Raw genomic sequence first — 16,693 nt, 5'->3', positions numbered from 1 at the left:
CTGTCCCCCTCTGCTACTTGCCATTTTGGGAGGGGGAGAAGCAAGGAGGCCTGTATTTTAATGAAAATACTCAGGAGGAAAAGTAAAAACCAAGCAGAAGAAGCTCTGCTGATGGATGTTGAGCTCACACCAATGTATACCTAACTCCACAGCACACATGGCTCAGCAGCTTAGAGCAGAATCCCTTTTATTTCCCCACTTACCACAAAATAGTGCCATCATCTACAACTAAAAGTCCTGGATCCCTGCAGTGTAATTTATGGGTTTTATGTACACAGACATTTTAACAGAGCCCGCAGGATAACTGAATGCAATTTACATGGGTTCCAACATTTTTTCAGGATGGCTGAACAGTACTATCCAAGCTGTTACTGCAGCAAGCTATTTAAGCGTTAGCTTCATGTAGCGCGATAATAAATGACGCGTCTGAAACAGCCAACATTTGAATTTCAGAACAGAGCAGCCTATGTTTTGCTGTCTAGCCATCAGAAAGGTACCTGGGATGGACATTTTGCAAGTGCTAAATGTCACGAAAAACTAAGAGGAAAAAAAAAAAATTACCAGGCGTTCCATCTCCTGCTCCCGAAGTCGCTCTTCCCTCTGCCTCCTGTGGTAGTCCATGAGATCTTCTCTTCCTGAAATTGAGCTAATGCTGTTCTTCCGCTCTCGCATGGACGTTTGCAGAGAATTTGGCATCTGTCTGTAACTTTCCAGATCTGGGTCATCAAGTTCCATGGAACTGGTGGAAAGGTTTCTTCGGACAGAGAATGACCTGTCAAAATCCACTGGGGAGAAAGAACTACTCGGACTTGTTCCTGAGAGCCCAAGTCTATCAAAATCATCAGGCAAATATGGGGAAGAAGGTGCTAAAAGCATTTTTTTAGCAATTCGAGGGCTTGCAGGAACACTAAGAGTTGAACTGACATAGGGATTACTCCCAGAGATAGAGTTTGCATGTGGTGAAACCCCTGAGCTGCAAGAAGAAAAATTCAGGTAATTATCAGCATCTAAAGCGTTCTGAGGTAGATCTTTTTCTCCAAGTTTTTTCCTTTTACTATTACCCAGAGAGCTTCTGGGGGGCAAACTTAATGGCACCAGCTGGTTTTCTGTTGATTTATAAAGTCTGGGTAGGGAACGACTGTACGCTCCCATATGACTTAGAGATCCACCAGAGTATTTCCTAGGCCGTGAACCCAGAGTCTCCATCATCACATCCTTGTACTTAACTGGCTTCATGTGAAGGGCCAGGTTGTTTTCAACATTCATCCTCCTACCTTGCTTTGGGCTAGAAGGCATGCTGGCTGCCCCCGAATTGCTTGCAGGTGAAAGCACCAGCTCATTCCCCAGGCTTCCATTCCACATAGTCAGAAGAGAGCCTGAGATCTTCTTTGTCTCCAGCATCCCTGGGAAGTAGATGTTGTCATAAGATTTATTTTTCTGACTGTACTTTGAGTAGTGAAACTTATCCATGTGCCCAAGGGATTTTTCATTTTCTCTGCTGGCATGAGTATCAAAGTCTGTCCTTCCTAAATTGTACCCGCTGAGGGATGGTGATGCACCTGGTATGGAAACCAAATGCTTTACAGAGATGCTTTTATCTGGAAGATATGGGCTTTCACAGGGGAACTGCTTGCCTCCTTGAATTTTGTTAATAGAGTGTGTGTTTTTAACACTGGAGGAAGGATTAGGTTTAACTGGCATAGGTTGTGAAAGGGTTAAATAAGAGCCAGCATAGTCCCCGTTGGTTTTAAATTTGAGAGTTGATGAATATTTCTTCGTATTGAGGTTTTCCATAATATCCTGGAGACCATTTTCAAGGGAATTTGCCACAGAACCCTTTCCCAAACTAGCATTTTGTAATTCCATCTGTTTTTGTGCGTGGCTATATTCTGCCATAATCTTACTGGAATCTGTAAAGAAGACAAAAGAAGAAAAAAAAAGTTTTTAGCAAGGAAGTACCCTCTTACATGTGCATGCCTTCACATTAACTTAAAAAGAACACTTCTTGGAGTAATTACTCTGCTTGTACTAAAAGGTGAGGATGCACAATTTTCCCATCTCTGTTTTTGCAAAAGCTGAGAGACTGAAAAAGGTAGAGGGACATCACCAAATTCATACCACAAATCAGCAACACAATTGCAAAGATGCTATACTCTTCCTGTGCTGTTCTATCCATTGCAGGAGTCTGTGGGTTAGCCTTTATAATTCTGAGCCTCTTAAGATGTCCATGACGTAAGGAAGCATTACTGTCCTGATGTATTACAGCTGTGGAACTGAGGCTCAGGGAGAAGATGCAAAGCAGACAGCAGAGTAAAGAACCAAAGTCAGGTTTCCCAGGGCCAAGGACATGAGATCCTGCTCTGGATCACCTCTTCTTTTAACCTGTGTAGCTAGTGCATCCAAGCCCAACATATTAATGAGCTCAATTCAAAGCTCAGTAGGAGTTTGTCACCCTTTTGCTTACCCTGTGGATTATCCTGCAAAGCTTAATGGGAAAAGTAAAAAATCAAGGCACGTTTTTCAAGGTGTTTCAGCTCATTGCTCTTAAAATATAAAGCTGTAACTACATCTGCAAAGAGCACTCTGGTTAAAATATAACCTTAAGGAAGTACAATGCTAGGCTCCATGACTTCATTCAAAACAACAAAACCACATGACTGTTAAAAACACTGATGGGGGTTAAGGTTACAGGTCCTAATGTTTCATGTTCAGAACTACAATTTATATTCTGGAAGAGGGAAGAGGCCAAAAAAGCCTCTACTGTGGTGAATGTTATTGTTCAATGATGTGTCAAGCTCCAGCCTACAGTTCTGAGCTCCACTTTGCCAAAAGTAAAGAAAGGAATTCAGCTCCTGACAGTGCCAGTCACTGCAGGAGATAAACAGGACCCCCAGCAGGCCTACACTCAGACCTCAGCTGATGTAGATATGACATTATTTAACATTTACAGCAGGTCCTGAGATGTGCTAGGCTGTGCTTCAAACTAATAAAGGACTTGAGTGTCAGTTCCTTCAGTGCCAGTGAGTGTTGATTCTGAAAATAAGGGTCAGCTCTGGGATTTACTCTTGGCTCAGTCACATTTCACCTGTGACTTCAGCCACCTCGTGAGAAACCTAATTTCAGCTTGTCACTCAGCAGGAAAACCTAATGTGCAAAGTGCCCTTAAAATCCTTGGAGGCAATATTTTAGTCCTCTTCCAAATACCACTTCAGGCAATTATAAGAACCTAGAAACAAAACATGGGATTCCTGCCCCCCACCAGAGTTCATATGATCTGGTCTCACTGAGGATCACTAGGTTCAGATATCTAGTGGAAGGTGGCAATGCATTCTTCACACGACTCCTTGTTTCTGGGACCTTCCTTGCTAATAAGGCAAAACCCCATGGAATTCATTGCTGTCCAAGGCATCAACAGACCTGTGTTGTACAGGCTTCCTCTGTGCAAAACACAGTAAGTACATGGCAACAGTAAATACATGACAACACATTCTCCTAAATTCTTAAGGAAAAAAAACCCATAAGTTTAAGAACAAAGGTAACCATCACTAAGAATAGAATTGAATAGGCAGAAGATAAAAGGAGTCATCATTAGAGAATGTACACACAAACCCCAAAATTAAATCAAACACCTTCTTGACCATAGTGGACCTGGCTAAGCAGCTGTTAATTACAAGCTCTGATAGTGGCCAAAAACATTAACTTGCACCTTCAAAACTAAACCTCGAGTTTACTACTACACAGAATTTAATATTTTTATACTGGCTGTGATTATGTGATTTATACTACATTTATAATTTTAACACATTTGTAATGATAATCCAGCTACCTAAGTTGCCTTTGAACCAGTGAGTTCAGAGAGTCCTCCTCACACTTTGAGCAGTGAAACTGCAGTTTCTTATATTAAGACATTTTACTTGACATGTTTTAGCTACTTTCATAAATTTTGGTAACAGTAATAAGTAAGTTCAAATGAACAACAGGAGGAACATGACCCACATTCAAAAGAACTCTTGTCAGGACAAGACAACATCACCTGGAAAATCAAGCATTCATCATATTAGTGGTGTTTTAAGGAAGAACAATACGATGTAGAAGTTATTTAAGAGCACAGATACAAAGCACAATGTACATGCCTTCTATACTTAGCCTTCCATTGTGGAACCCAGTTTAAGTTCCATCTTCATTCTTTCTCCTCCTCTCTTCCAAATCTCTCTTAAATTTGAAGTCTAATCTCATATCAAAATTTTACTGTCCAAAACTTGACTTGAATACAGCTGAAGTTCAACTATTTTTGCATAAATTCCACTGGCTTATATATAAATAGCGTAGCAGACACATTAATAGGGCATTAAAAATTGTTCATTACTCTCTTGCTAAACCAGTAGGGCACATTTAATCCTACAAAGACTGGATGCTTTTGCCAAAAAACAAGTTAGTTCACGGAAACTTGCATGCCTGTTCACCACAGCAGAGAAGGGTTCATTGTACTTGAAATCCAAACAAGTACAGTAAGAAAAGGTGACGATACCTTCACGTAGCCACTCAATTTCAGCTTTTCTCTACTGCACCTTACACCAGTTCCTCTGCATTTTTGGTTCCAGCACCACAGTGGTTAAATCCCAACCGGATGACAGCACATGTTTAGATGAAAAGTAGCTGCTTCCCGCAAACCAGATCTTGTTTGTTTTGTTTATTTTTAGGACAATGTTTGGGTAGAGACTTCATGAATATGCCAGGATGCGTTACACATCCTGGCTGATGCTGTCTTCACATGCAGCTATAGAGACTGAGGCCAGGAGCATTGGGACATGACGTGCCCTGAACCCATCCTGCATCCAGGTCAGCCCCAGCCTTCACACACAGCACAAGGGTCCTCTGTTTAGCAAAGTATTTGCTGCCTGGAGCTACAGAAGGAAATTCTTCCAGTTTTTTATATTCTCTTTTTTTCCCCCCTCCTTCCTTTTCTTCCTCTCCCGAGCTGTTTAGCTGGGGGTCACTGATATATACTCCAGCCAGGCATTAAACTGATGGGGGAGGGTTGGCTGTCTGCAGCGTATCCAGCTGTGGCCTTGTTCTGCCTGGTAAATGGAGTTAGGCATGGAATAAGAACACAGCGCTGATCTTATCCATGTGTCAGGAGAATTAAAGGACCAAAATCAATCAGAAATGCTGAAAGATCTCAGTACATTTACAAACAAATTTCATTTTAATTGATTACCTGATCCAACATTCTGAAAGGAGGAGAGGTTACTTCTGTTCGGCATCATATTCGTCTTCTACAGGATGGTTAAAACAACACTAATTAGAGTGAACCAGATAAATTTTGACCTGCAAATAAATAACAAAAGAAAACAAACAAATAAACATTGTGTTAAGAAGTGCATTCTGAGAACATTTTTGAAGTATATATTATAGACAACAACTGGCTTTTCTTAAAGGGAAATTTCCCAAGACACCGCAAAAAAAAAAAAAAAAGAGTTAAAAGGATATTTGGAAGGGACATTGTGCTTAATGTGGAGACTGTGGAAAAAAAAACCAAAACAAACACCTATTTGCAAAGTACATATAATGTGATTTGATAATCAGCTATTATCTATGATCCTCACTCTCTACAGGCAGTTACTAGTCACAGGTCCTGAGTTTTGTCTGTGATCCTGTTGCCTCCTTAAGAAATCATTAACATGGTTGGACTTTGATTCTGAAGACTTTATTTTTGAAAGCCCACAGCACAGTTTCAGCCCATGCAACACCAGCATCCTGCAATCATGAGCAAACCTATGCAAAACCAGGTGTGTGATCCAAAACACAGAAAACGTTTTGGCATGCAATGGTTTCTGAGTTTCCAAAGAAGCTAGACTAGGAATGCAAAGAGATTCTTTAAAGTTTGTTAAAAAAAAAAAACAAACAAAAAACCAAAAAAATTGATATGGCTACAAGAGAGACTTAGCTTAAAAGAAATGCCAAAATTAAATTCCAGCCACTAAAGACTAAAATTAAATCTAAATCCAAATAGAAGATCCCTAGTGAGTTGATCTGTTACAAGATTTATTTTTTTACACACACATCTGTTTTTAAATGGTTGGCAAAAAAAAAAATTTAAATTGCATCAAGTGACAAACTTAATGGCGACCATCTGTAGGTCCTCTGGGCTTTAACTCTGGACAAGCAAATAGAAACGCATCAGTAAAACAAGTGAAGAACGGAGACAGATGTCTGGGGTTGTCTAGAGACAAGCCACCTATTTAATTAACCACAGTCATCACAGCCCCGAGGTTCCAGGTTTCTGGTGCACAGACTTTCTGTGCCATGCTTTTTCATATTAGTCTCCTGGGAGGACAGCCCTGGGAGAAGGGAGCTGACTGCTGATCCTTGCAGAGGGAGGCTCCTTTATCGTGACCTCTGGCTTTTACCTCATCTGCTCCTCACAAGCTGCTCTCCCAAGGGGAAGCCAATCCCTGTCCTTTTGCTCTGTTCCCCCAGGAATCCCTCTGTGCTGGTCTCACTTTGTAGTGCTTTTTCTTCCTCTGCAGAGGTCACTTCTTAGTCCTAAGGGGAGTTTCCACCCCACCAAGCACCTCGTCCCCCTCACAGTGAGAAGTGGCCTTCCTCCGAGATCATGCAATCGACCATTCCCCAAAAACAGCACTGCTTTTCAAGGAGCCAGGATGAGGAGGGAGATCCCTGGAGCACCACACTTCATGAGGGGACTCACCCAGCATGTCCACCCTCTCCAGCATCACAGGACTGAAATTCTCCAAAGCAGATGGGGGGAAAGAATCTGGACAGCAGAGAGCTTTTCCACCCAAGTTTCGTGCTCAACAGGTTGTTTTATTGACATGAAACATTTACCGTCCTCTTTACCTCTCTGGGTCTTCCACCTCACAGACAGACTCCCTCCCTAATTCCTCCAAGTTTGCCTCAGCTCCTCCAAACTCAAAACCTGCCTAGCATCTCGGGAGCCTAACTTTGCTGGAGCAGGTCTGGGGGACTGCCCACAGACCCCTAGCAGGGCTGTGGCAACAGGCAGCTGAGCCCAGCAATAGGTAACAGCGTCTTTGCATGTCCACTTGTCTCTGCATTTCGTCTGCCTTCCAAACGTGAAGCACTAGGACACAAATCCAGTTAATACTGCCAATACATTGCCATCTTGGCATATTGCTTGTGTAATCTCTATTAAAAATAATGCACTTCAAGCCCAGACCTCCCCAGAAAACAACCAAAACTTTAACTTTTTGAGAACGTGTTCAAGTTGACACAGAAAACTAGTGACTCTCAACATTTCACACTGTTCTGCAAAAAAAGTGTCACTGTATCACTGAATAGGAAAAAACAAAATATGGGCAACTTGGAATTAAAAGACAGAAGAAAGGGTCAGTTTAAAAGAAAGAAAGACATAATTGCACTTCCTGTGTCTCTAACACTGCTGCTTTATGGTCAAGATCACCAAAAAAAACCCCATCCTTTTTATCTCGTGAGATGACGACTACCACTTAATCAGTGTGACAAACATTAAGGAGAGCACGGCTAGAAGGGAAGGGTTTCTACGCAATTGAAAATTCAATCTTCAATTCAGTTTGGTGAACACCTGGGTTTGCTAATAACTAAAAGGAAAAATGTCTTTTTTAAGGTTAAATATTTATATGGTTTCAGTTCGAGTTTGAGAACTCATTACACATCCCTTTTCTTAGAGGATGAGAGATCAGAGAAGTCATCCCCTCGTAATAATTGGATTTGGGGGGGGAGAACTTTCTAAAAACTCTCCACTGTGAGCAAAAAAAAAAGAAACAATTAATGAATTAATGAGTTAAGATAACAAACAGCTCAAAATCCACAGTATATCTGCTCTCATGAAATCATATGCTTTCAGATGAGGTTATACAGAGCCTCCAACAAGGCCTCCAGCAAGGCTGACTCTCGTTACAGAGCACATGCTGCACTCTGCCTTGTCTGGAACGAAGCAAAATTATTTCATCTGGGATTTATAAAGTCATCTGAAGTGAATGTATACAGCACTACCAATCATGTTTCATCTCTACAGAGCCCAGGCCAAATTAAGTTTTGTTCCACTAACGACCAGAAGAAACAGTGATTCACGACTCAAACAGGCAGCAAGTCTAACAAAGGATTCCAATTTTAAGACATTATAACACCAGGTGGCTCTACAGTAAAAACTCCTTTCCCTTGTGCAGTGGTTTACCAGCTGGCAACTCAGCCCCACCAGTGGCTTGCTTTCTTCCCCCCAGGATGGGGGAGAGAATCAGAAGAGTAATAGAGGGAAAATGCATGGACTGAGTTAAAGACAGTTTAATGGGTAAAACAAAAGTGACGCACAAGGCAAAGCAAAACAAGGAATTAAATCCCCAGGAAAGTAGGGTTCCATCACACGTAAGAGTGACTTGGGAAGACAAAAACCATCACTCTGAATGTTGCACCACCTTTTTTGCTCTTTCCCCAGCTTTATATGCTGAGCATGATGCCATATGATGTGGGATATCCCTCGGGTAAGCCTGTCACAGTTGCATCCCCTCCAAACTTCTTGTGCCCCCCAGCCTTCTCACTGGCGTGGCATAAGAAGATGAAAGTCCTTGACTTTAAAGAAACACTGTTTAGCAAAAACTAAAAACACTGCTGTGTTATCAACATTATTCTCATTCTAAATCCAAAACACAATGCTGTAACAGCTACTAGGAAGAAATACCAGCCAAAATCAGGACACTTTGGCTTAAGAGCCTAAAGCTGCAGCTCAACTAAGCTACAGGAACAGCTGTACACAGCAGTTAGTCCACAGATTTAGGGCGATGTTTCTCAGTGCATAAGTGTCTCACCTCTTCCTTTACTTCTGCCTGGACTGATTCCCACCTCCCTTTAGCAGAGACTACTATAGCACCCACTTGGTTCTTACTTTACCAAGGGAACGGATTGCAGTGCCTCAAGCATCTCTAAAGCACTCCTCTGACTGAAGATAGTTTTAAACAAAGCTCTCAAACTTGACCATCTCTCTTTTAAGGTTTTTCTGTTCTTCATTGTTTTTTTCATTTTCAGTTTCTCTCAAAACATTACCTGTAGCTCCCTGCAGCTCCTGTTACCTCTAACTGTCTCTGACACTTCTCCTCAGAAACTCCTACGGCAGAGTATTGTCACTCTTGGAAACAGACTAAACTCCAAGAAGTGGAGAGTGAGGACAAAAGCCCATCACTGGCACCATCTTCTCATCATTAGTTTCATTTGTTCTGCAACAAGATTTTCAGATTATTAGAGTCTGTTCCAATTATTCCAATAAAACACACACTGTTTTGGAAATAAGAAAGGCTCCTGAATTTTCACACCTTGAACAAAATTTGGTGAATGAGTGCTGATAGGTTCAGTATCCAGAGATTTTGTTTTTCCACAGTATAGCACACCTATGTGCATAAACAGACTTCCATTACCAAATTGATTTACCTTTTTCCTGCATAATTTGAAGACAATGTACTTGCTCCTGATTAAATTAAGCCTGTTCCCTCCCTCCCCCGATTTACTTCGCTTATTTACAAACAAAAGTCTTGATAGGCTCAATCTGATGGCAAAGTAAAACTCACTGGGATCTACTGTTTACCTCCAAAACACTTAGGTGTAAATCCATCTTTCCCCAACCCCTTGAAGCCCACTGTCAAACTAAAACAATATATTCACAGAAAGGCACCTGCATAATTTGGTGGAGATTCTGTACCCATGAACTATTGAATGGACACATCCTTAAGAGAGAGCAAAGCCATCTCTGCCAAAAACTGGACAACTCAGCAAAGCCATTATCTAAAGATCACCCTAAACATCCTTCTTCATTTCCACCTCCCCCACAACACAGTACATTAGACCCCAAAAGCTACAGCTAATTTCCTCCCAGCACAGCCCTGAAATCTGCTCAGTCCCTGACTTTTCACAAAATAAGTCCTGCGACACATAGGTCCCTGCATGCAAGTGAGCACAAAGTCTGGTTACAGGCACAGGGTGTTTTAGTTGCTAAAACTCAGTTTGGCACCTTCAGCAACACTAAATAAGTTAAAAATCAAATATCTGTGAATCAGATTTGACTAAGTCACCCTCTTGCAATCCTGCAGGTTTCCGATGTGGAAAAGGGAGTGGCACAGGAAGTTGCTCTTATGGCTTACCTCTTCCTCTGAGAAATTAGCGTGTTGGATATTGGAGAACGAGCAGAAATAAAACAATACAGCAGAAAACACCCTAAATAACTTTACCCCCCTCATAAACCACATCTATTTTCCTGTAATAACCACCCCAGCTACTCCAAAACCTAAATACGATATTTTTTAACCATTGTCTCTTAGTGTTAAAACATGATTCTCTCTTATTTGATAAGTATTGATGTTGTAGGCATTGTCACATCAATTGCTCTTTCAAGTAGACAGATGTAATCATTTTAATCAGGTCACGACAGCTGACAATTTTAAATGCACATCAAAAACGAAAACATTCATTACCATGTAAATACTATGGTTTGGTGACTACAAATTGAGATTTAAGCCACTGATATAAGAGATACCAACTGCTGAGTGATGACTGGGGAAAAGTTGAAGCTTCATAACTTTTGTGCCATAATAGATACTCTTACCTGAAATTGAAATTGTACACATTTCAATGAATTTGACCTCACTCCTATGCATTTGGCAGGACAAGAGACTAGACCACCTAGTCATACCACATTATTTTAGTAGACATCACTGTCTCCTCCTTATCTTACAGTCACACAAACCACTGTTTAATCTGGACTAGTTCACCAAGAGAAGTTAAAGGAAGAAGGAGAGTTAATTCTCTTCTGCCCAAAAAAAAGCCACCGAGGGTAAAAACATACTAGAAGAGATCTCCGTTAAAACACTTAACTCCTTTCTTCACACAGAAAAACAGGTTGGACAACCCTAATACCAGTCATACGCCTCTTTTCCATCTTGGAACCTTTCTGGTAGTTAAGCTAAAGAGTCTGACCAATGACTGATTCATCTCATGACAGTAATGACAAGCTCCCTGGTATTGTTCTGACGCTATTTCATTAACTCCTTTCCTATTGAAATTGTGAGCATGCTCAAAAGATTTGCAAATTGAGACTTTAAAATTTCACACAGAGTGGCAAATAGAAAGCTCTGCTGGTGGCTGGTGGGCTGTGACTGCTTACATCTCATTGTGCAGACTAACAAACAAAACAACCACTAACAAACCAAACAACATAGCTGCTGTAGTAGTATCTAGATCAATATAATTCTCACTCCTGAAGCCCAAGAAATACAGACTTTCTTCATCTAAAATTTCGGGAAGGGGATGGAGCACAAAACAGTTAGGTATCCAAATTCATACCATAAAGGAGCAGCAGTTGTCACTGTACAAGAGCACAAAGGCCTTAAAGAAAAGTTTCTCCTTTTTCTCATCCTACTTCACATGATCAACTTGCCTCTGGGACACCCCTAACAAATTCAATGAGAGCTTGCTACAGGTAAGTAAGGTAAGCAGGTAAGTAAGGCCTAGAAAATCTAAACAGATAGAAAAACTAATCAGAACAGCTTCAAAGATCATCTACTCTTTTTTCTTTTTTCTTTCTTTCTTGGATGTCCTTACCACTTTCCCCCATCTATTGCATTTTCCCACTCAGACAAATTTTTCCCACTATCTGCTTTCCTCTGTGCTGATTTCTTTCACTGCCACTTTGTGCCTGTCACTTCCTTTCGTTAATCAGTTCTCTCCAGTGCCCACTTATTCTGACAGTTTCTGTCTCTCATTTTGTTCTTCCATTTCTCCTCAATTTGACTCCTTTCCGAAATGCTTGCCCCATATTTCCAAACGTCCCCTCTAGCTCTTGAACGCTTCTTCATTTTCCAGCACTCTCAGGGCAGCAAGCATGCCCCCAGACTAAATACTTCTCATCACACTTGCTTGGCAAACCCCATCATGACAGTGATAGCTCAAGTGGCATCTGCTGTGGCTGCTGTGCTACCAAGCCATGGGTCTTCTTGCACAAACACAGGACAGCATTTATCAGCAAGTCCCAGCACTGTTCCCTTAAGCAAGGAATATGGTTACTATACCTGCAGTTACACCATTTACTATAATTAATGAACTTAAACAAAATGGTTCACTTAAAAACTGATCCCTGCATGAGATCTAAGTAAAATAAAAACCAAGCTTGGTCACATTTATGGAGTTCACTCTACATAACCGTCTCTGGAAGACCTCCTTTCTACAGGGGAAAACTCCCCTTCAATTTCTGTGGCATCTTGGGTCTGTTCCACTGGTCTAAAACAAAACCTAAATGAACAGCACCTGCTCTGAATACCCCAGAGCAGGGCATCATCTTATAGGTAGTCATTTAATTCAATGGGAAACACTGCTTCCTACACTGACAGCTACTACACATCAGAACCAACTGTTTTAACAAATCAAAATGGAAAGAATACACTCCATGTGCAGTGAACACAGCATTAACAATCACCAGCACTCCCCCCCATCGAGTTTGCTTATTTCAGCTTTTCTCTGGATCTTCAAGTGAAAAAGACAAAAAAAATCTTCCTATCCAAACCCTTTTAGTCCTTCTGATCCAACTCCAGCCTCAAGACAGATCTGCAATCTTTACCTCACCCATTCTCAGCTTCCTATCTACAACCAAAATACTTCAAATTTTTCACGATGGTCTTTGTTCCTTCCCAACAATGGTCAACTGGTGCCTTTGCCTACTTTCAAGGAGCTGGTTGATAACTGCATCTGATAAGCGTAGACAGTAACTGATACGGAAAAAATTACTACTCTTCCCCTCCTGCTTGCTGGTAAATATTTCCATTCCCTCAGTAAAAATGTTGACACACAAGTGAGTCCATTTAGCATTTGTCAAAATGGAAGGGAAATAAATTGCCGGTGTGGAAAAGGAAGTGTGTAAAATGAACTATCTAGAAATGATAGTATTACTATTTGACAGCCCAAAAATAATCTCTCTCTGTTATCCTCTCGGTTCAGACTACCCCTCCCCATGACAGAAAATGTAGGCACTCTCCCATCTTCTGATTACTTCATCTTTCTTTCCTACATTACTTCCTTCTGCTGTGGGAAAGCAATCTCATCCTCATCCTTTGAAATTCCATTTGGCACTATCATGCTTTTCCTCCTCCCATGTTAATACCTTATCTTTGGTGACATTATCCATGAGACTATAGTGAAAGGAAAAACTGAGAAGTTCATCAACACGAAAACTTGCAAAACGGGCTGCTCCTGTGTCCCTCTTCCCCCAAAAGAGAGGGAACGTGTGGCACAAAGATGAAATATTCACCATGTTCTGACTGGCATCATGTTCACACAGATGCCCTGGAGATGCAGACACAGAGAATTTGGGCACGTGCAGAGTCAAGGCTCAGAGACAAGATGACAGGTTGACAAGATGAGCATTTGGGGGAAAAGGAACTGGTGACAAAAGCCATGTGTTCGAGATCACGCAAGCACTGTGGCAGGAGCAGAAAGCCCATCTCTTGAGCCTCTGTGCAAGCACACTCAGTCTATTTACACTTCTGCACAGGGGGAAATTCCTCGGGCAGCTCTGGAGCAGGAGGAGAAGGAGTGGGGGCTGCAGTTTTCATCCCGTTCCTCTTTTTGCTGGTGGGCAGCAGGTATCTTGCCGAGAAAGCTCTGATTTCCAAGCTGAATTCACCGCCGAGCGTGCGGCTCCCAGAGCCACCGAATCCCACCCCGGCTGCTGACAGGGCTACACGAGGGAGGACTTACGAGGTCTAAATCTGTCAGGGGAGACAGAGCCCAAACCCCTCGATTTCCGTCCGCAAACCGATCAGCCGTAACGCCGGGTTCCTGTTGCTAAACTCCAGTGATGCCGAGACGGCATCCATCACCGGCTCAGCCCCGGGAACCCATCCCCGCCGGGCACGGCAGCCCTCGCACAGCCGCAGGAGCCTTTAAAAGCCACTAGCCGAACAAAGGAGCGCGGACAAAGAGCCCTGTCCCACGTCTTCCCTTCCATCAGGTAGACTATTGACGATGGAAAACCAAGCCAAGCCAAGCCCAGCCCTGCCGTTCCTCCCTTGCCTCCTCGGACCACGGACGCGCGGGGACGGATGTCCCCGCCGCCGCCCGGGTCAGAGGCTTTGTTCATCGGCGGGGACGCGGCAGAACCGGGGAGAACACCCGGACGAAGAGGGAGGGAGAAGCGTCCGGTGACGAAAGGGACAACGGGGGGAGCCCCGTCTCTTTCAGCAGCGGGGTCCCTGCCGAGACGGGCGGCAAGCGGGGGACCCCGCCGCCCACACCCGTCAGACGTGCGAGGGGGCCGGAGGCGAGGGGATGGCACAAACTCCCCTAAAAGTAGCCAAAACCAGGGCACGACTGCGAGTGGCTGAGCCGGCGTCAGCCCGGGCTCTGCGCGCGCGGGAGGGACCCTCTCCCCACGCCCGCGGGGCTCCGCCGCCGAGAGCGGGGCCGCCGCTGCCCGGGTGGGCTTCACCCGCCCCGCGGGACGGCGCTTCCCCCGCACTCACCGCCGGCTCCGGCCGCCGCCGCTCCCCGCGCATCCCGGTCCCCGCTGCCCGCCCGGCTCTGGGAGCGCCGCCACCGCCCCCGGGAGCCGCCCCCCGCCGCAGCGCCCGCCCCCCGGCGCGGCCGGGACACCCCCGCGGGCGGAATGGTTCGCTCCCCTCAGGCCGGGGTCGCGGGAGCGGGGCGGCCGAAGGGCAGCCGGGATGGGGGTGTGTCGGGGGCGGGGGTAGAGGGGCGAAAAGGGGCAAACGGGCACGGGGATGCCCCCGGAGGGGCTACCGCGGGCCATTCACGATCCATAAATATGAGTCGCCAGGCAATTTCCTGCCCGCGAGATTAGCTGAGCAAATAGGGCGGTGCTGGCAGGGCGCGGGCCCGGTTTTCCGTGCCCGGGGCTGCCTTTACCTGCGCTCGCCCTCCACCTCATCTTCCTCTCTTCATCATCTCCGGTGAAGCCGTGTTGCAGAGGGGGCTGCCCTCTGACCTCCTGACTCCGGAGGGGAGCCGGGTTGCCTCCGTGCCTTGGTTGGGGTGTCCCTGCCGCTCACCCAGCCCGGGGTCACACCCTGCTGCCACCTGCCAGAGGCGTCCCGCGAGTCAGTCTTACCTGAGGAAAGTACACCTCTGAACGTGTGTGTGTGGGCACACAGACACACGTGTGTGCATACACACACAGGGGTCCCAAAAGACCCCCATCCAGGCCCCATGCATCAGTGAAGGATGCATGCGGGTGGCAGCTGCCACCACCAGCATTTCGCTGTCCCAAAGTGGGCAATGGGCCGGTGAGCCCGTCCAGCCCTTGCTGGAGGGGTTTTCACACCAAAGCAAGCCTACGAACCAGCACTGGCTTGGCAAAGCATGTTTGCCAGATCAGCGCATCTCACCCATCCCGGGTTTGGCAAGTGCCTGGGGATGCCAGTCTGGACCCTTCAGGGTTCCTGGCTCTGAAGGCTGCTCATTGACAGAGGCAGCGAGGCTGACCACTGGGTTGCAGCTGTTACGGGGAAAAGAGGACAAAGCCTCCAGAGAGGTGTCATGCCATCCCTGGGATCACTGGGGGCTGGGAGCCCAGGGCATATAAGCAACCTTCGCTTTCCAAGCGCTCGTGTAGTCTCAGCTTGGTAAGGCAAAGCCCGGCGATGAGAGATGCGAGCCAGCCTGGAGGGCTGTGCTCAGGGCAGTGAGCCAGAGTATCCTGCATAGCGATCTTGTTTCGTGCTGTGTGGCCTTGTCACTCTACCTTTTCCCGTTTGTTTCTCAAAGAGGAAATTCGGGCATTGCAGCACATACCTGCTGTGCGAGGGTCCTGTGGGATGAGTCAAAGCTCACGCAGCCCTCGGCCAGGTAACCCATTACCACGATTGCTGACTGTACCCGTGTGCCATGAGGAAATGGGGGCCCTGGTGATCCGGTTCCTACCTGGCATATTCCAGAGGATATTTTACTTGGCTAGAACAGTTACTTTACCACAATCTAAACGTTGTAATAATTCATTAATATCTGGAATCTGTCTAGTAACACCCAAAATACCAGAGAATATTTAAAAAAACCCAAACCAACCAACCAAAAAAAAAACCCCAACACCCCTGGCTGTCCTGTGTCTACTGTAGTTTACATACAAAAAGACATCTTTGAGACTACTTACACTAATAGGCCAGAACTTAGATGAGCTCTTCTGTGATGCCTCTACAAACATCCCAATGCTTCATTTATCACTAGCATTGAATCTGGCTTTTCTGTTTTGTTCATTGAACAAGAAAGAAGGAGTACACATGGTTAAAAAATAAAAGTAGATGCATATAATTAATACAGAGTTAAGGACATGCTCACAGCTGGTAGAGGTGAGGATGACTCTTAACCCTGCCACAGCCAGAACTGAAAGCAGCCAGCCTTCCCTTCATCTAACACGATCTTCTTTTTCCTTTTAAGTGGGAAAACTCTAGATAACAGTCTGCAAAAAGCTCCCTAGAGAAAACGAAGCCTAATAGTACGGAAAGCTGTAACTTTGCTCTTGCTGTTAAGCTGTTACTCTGAAGGACTTTCGATATGCCCGCTGAAACACACCTTCAGTTAATTCCTACACAACACAAGAGGTGGCAGCACACCTGGATAAGGCAGACCATGTGCTTCCCCTGATACCTGTATGATTGGACAACTCTATCTGAATAAATGTCATCTG

The 16,693-nt window shown here is 44.6% G+C and overlaps 1 protein-coding gene across 8 annotated transcripts in view; it reads right to left on the bottom strand.

The window, feature by feature from the left end:
* The window catches only part of PHLDB2 (pleckstrin homology like domain family B member 2), an 81,630-nt gene that overhangs the window by 52,692 nt on the left and 12,245 nt on the right, over positions 1-16,693 (bottom strand). For 5 of the 8 annotated variants that reach the window (XM_032679619.1, XM_032679624.1, XM_032679621.1 and 2 more), the window contains exons 1-3: positions 14,517-14,564; positions 5,219-5,328; positions 562-1,910 (exon numbers count right to left, since the gene is read on the bottom strand). In XM_032679619.1, coding sequence (XP_032535510.1) covers positions 562-1,910; positions 5,219-5,267 — 1,398 coding nt within the window. In that variant the 5' untranslated portion in view covers positions 5,268-5,328; positions 14,517-14,564. Of the gene's footprint in view, positions 1-561; positions 1,911-5,218; positions 5,329-14,516; positions 14,565-16,693 lie in introns of those variants that run through there. The other 3 variants (XM_032679626.1, XM_032679627.1, XM_032679620.1) reach the window with 3 other exon arrangements.

This window comes from Chiroxiphia lanceolata, chromosome 2 (assembly GCF_009829145.1).
Source record: "Chiroxiphia lanceolata isolate bChiLan1 chromosome 2, bChiLan1.pri, whole genome shotgun sequence".
NCBI lineage: Eukaryota > Metazoa > Chordata > Aves > Passeriformes > Pipridae > Chiroxiphia > Chiroxiphia lanceolata.
This window is presented reverse-complemented; position numbering and strand designations above follow the sequence as displayed.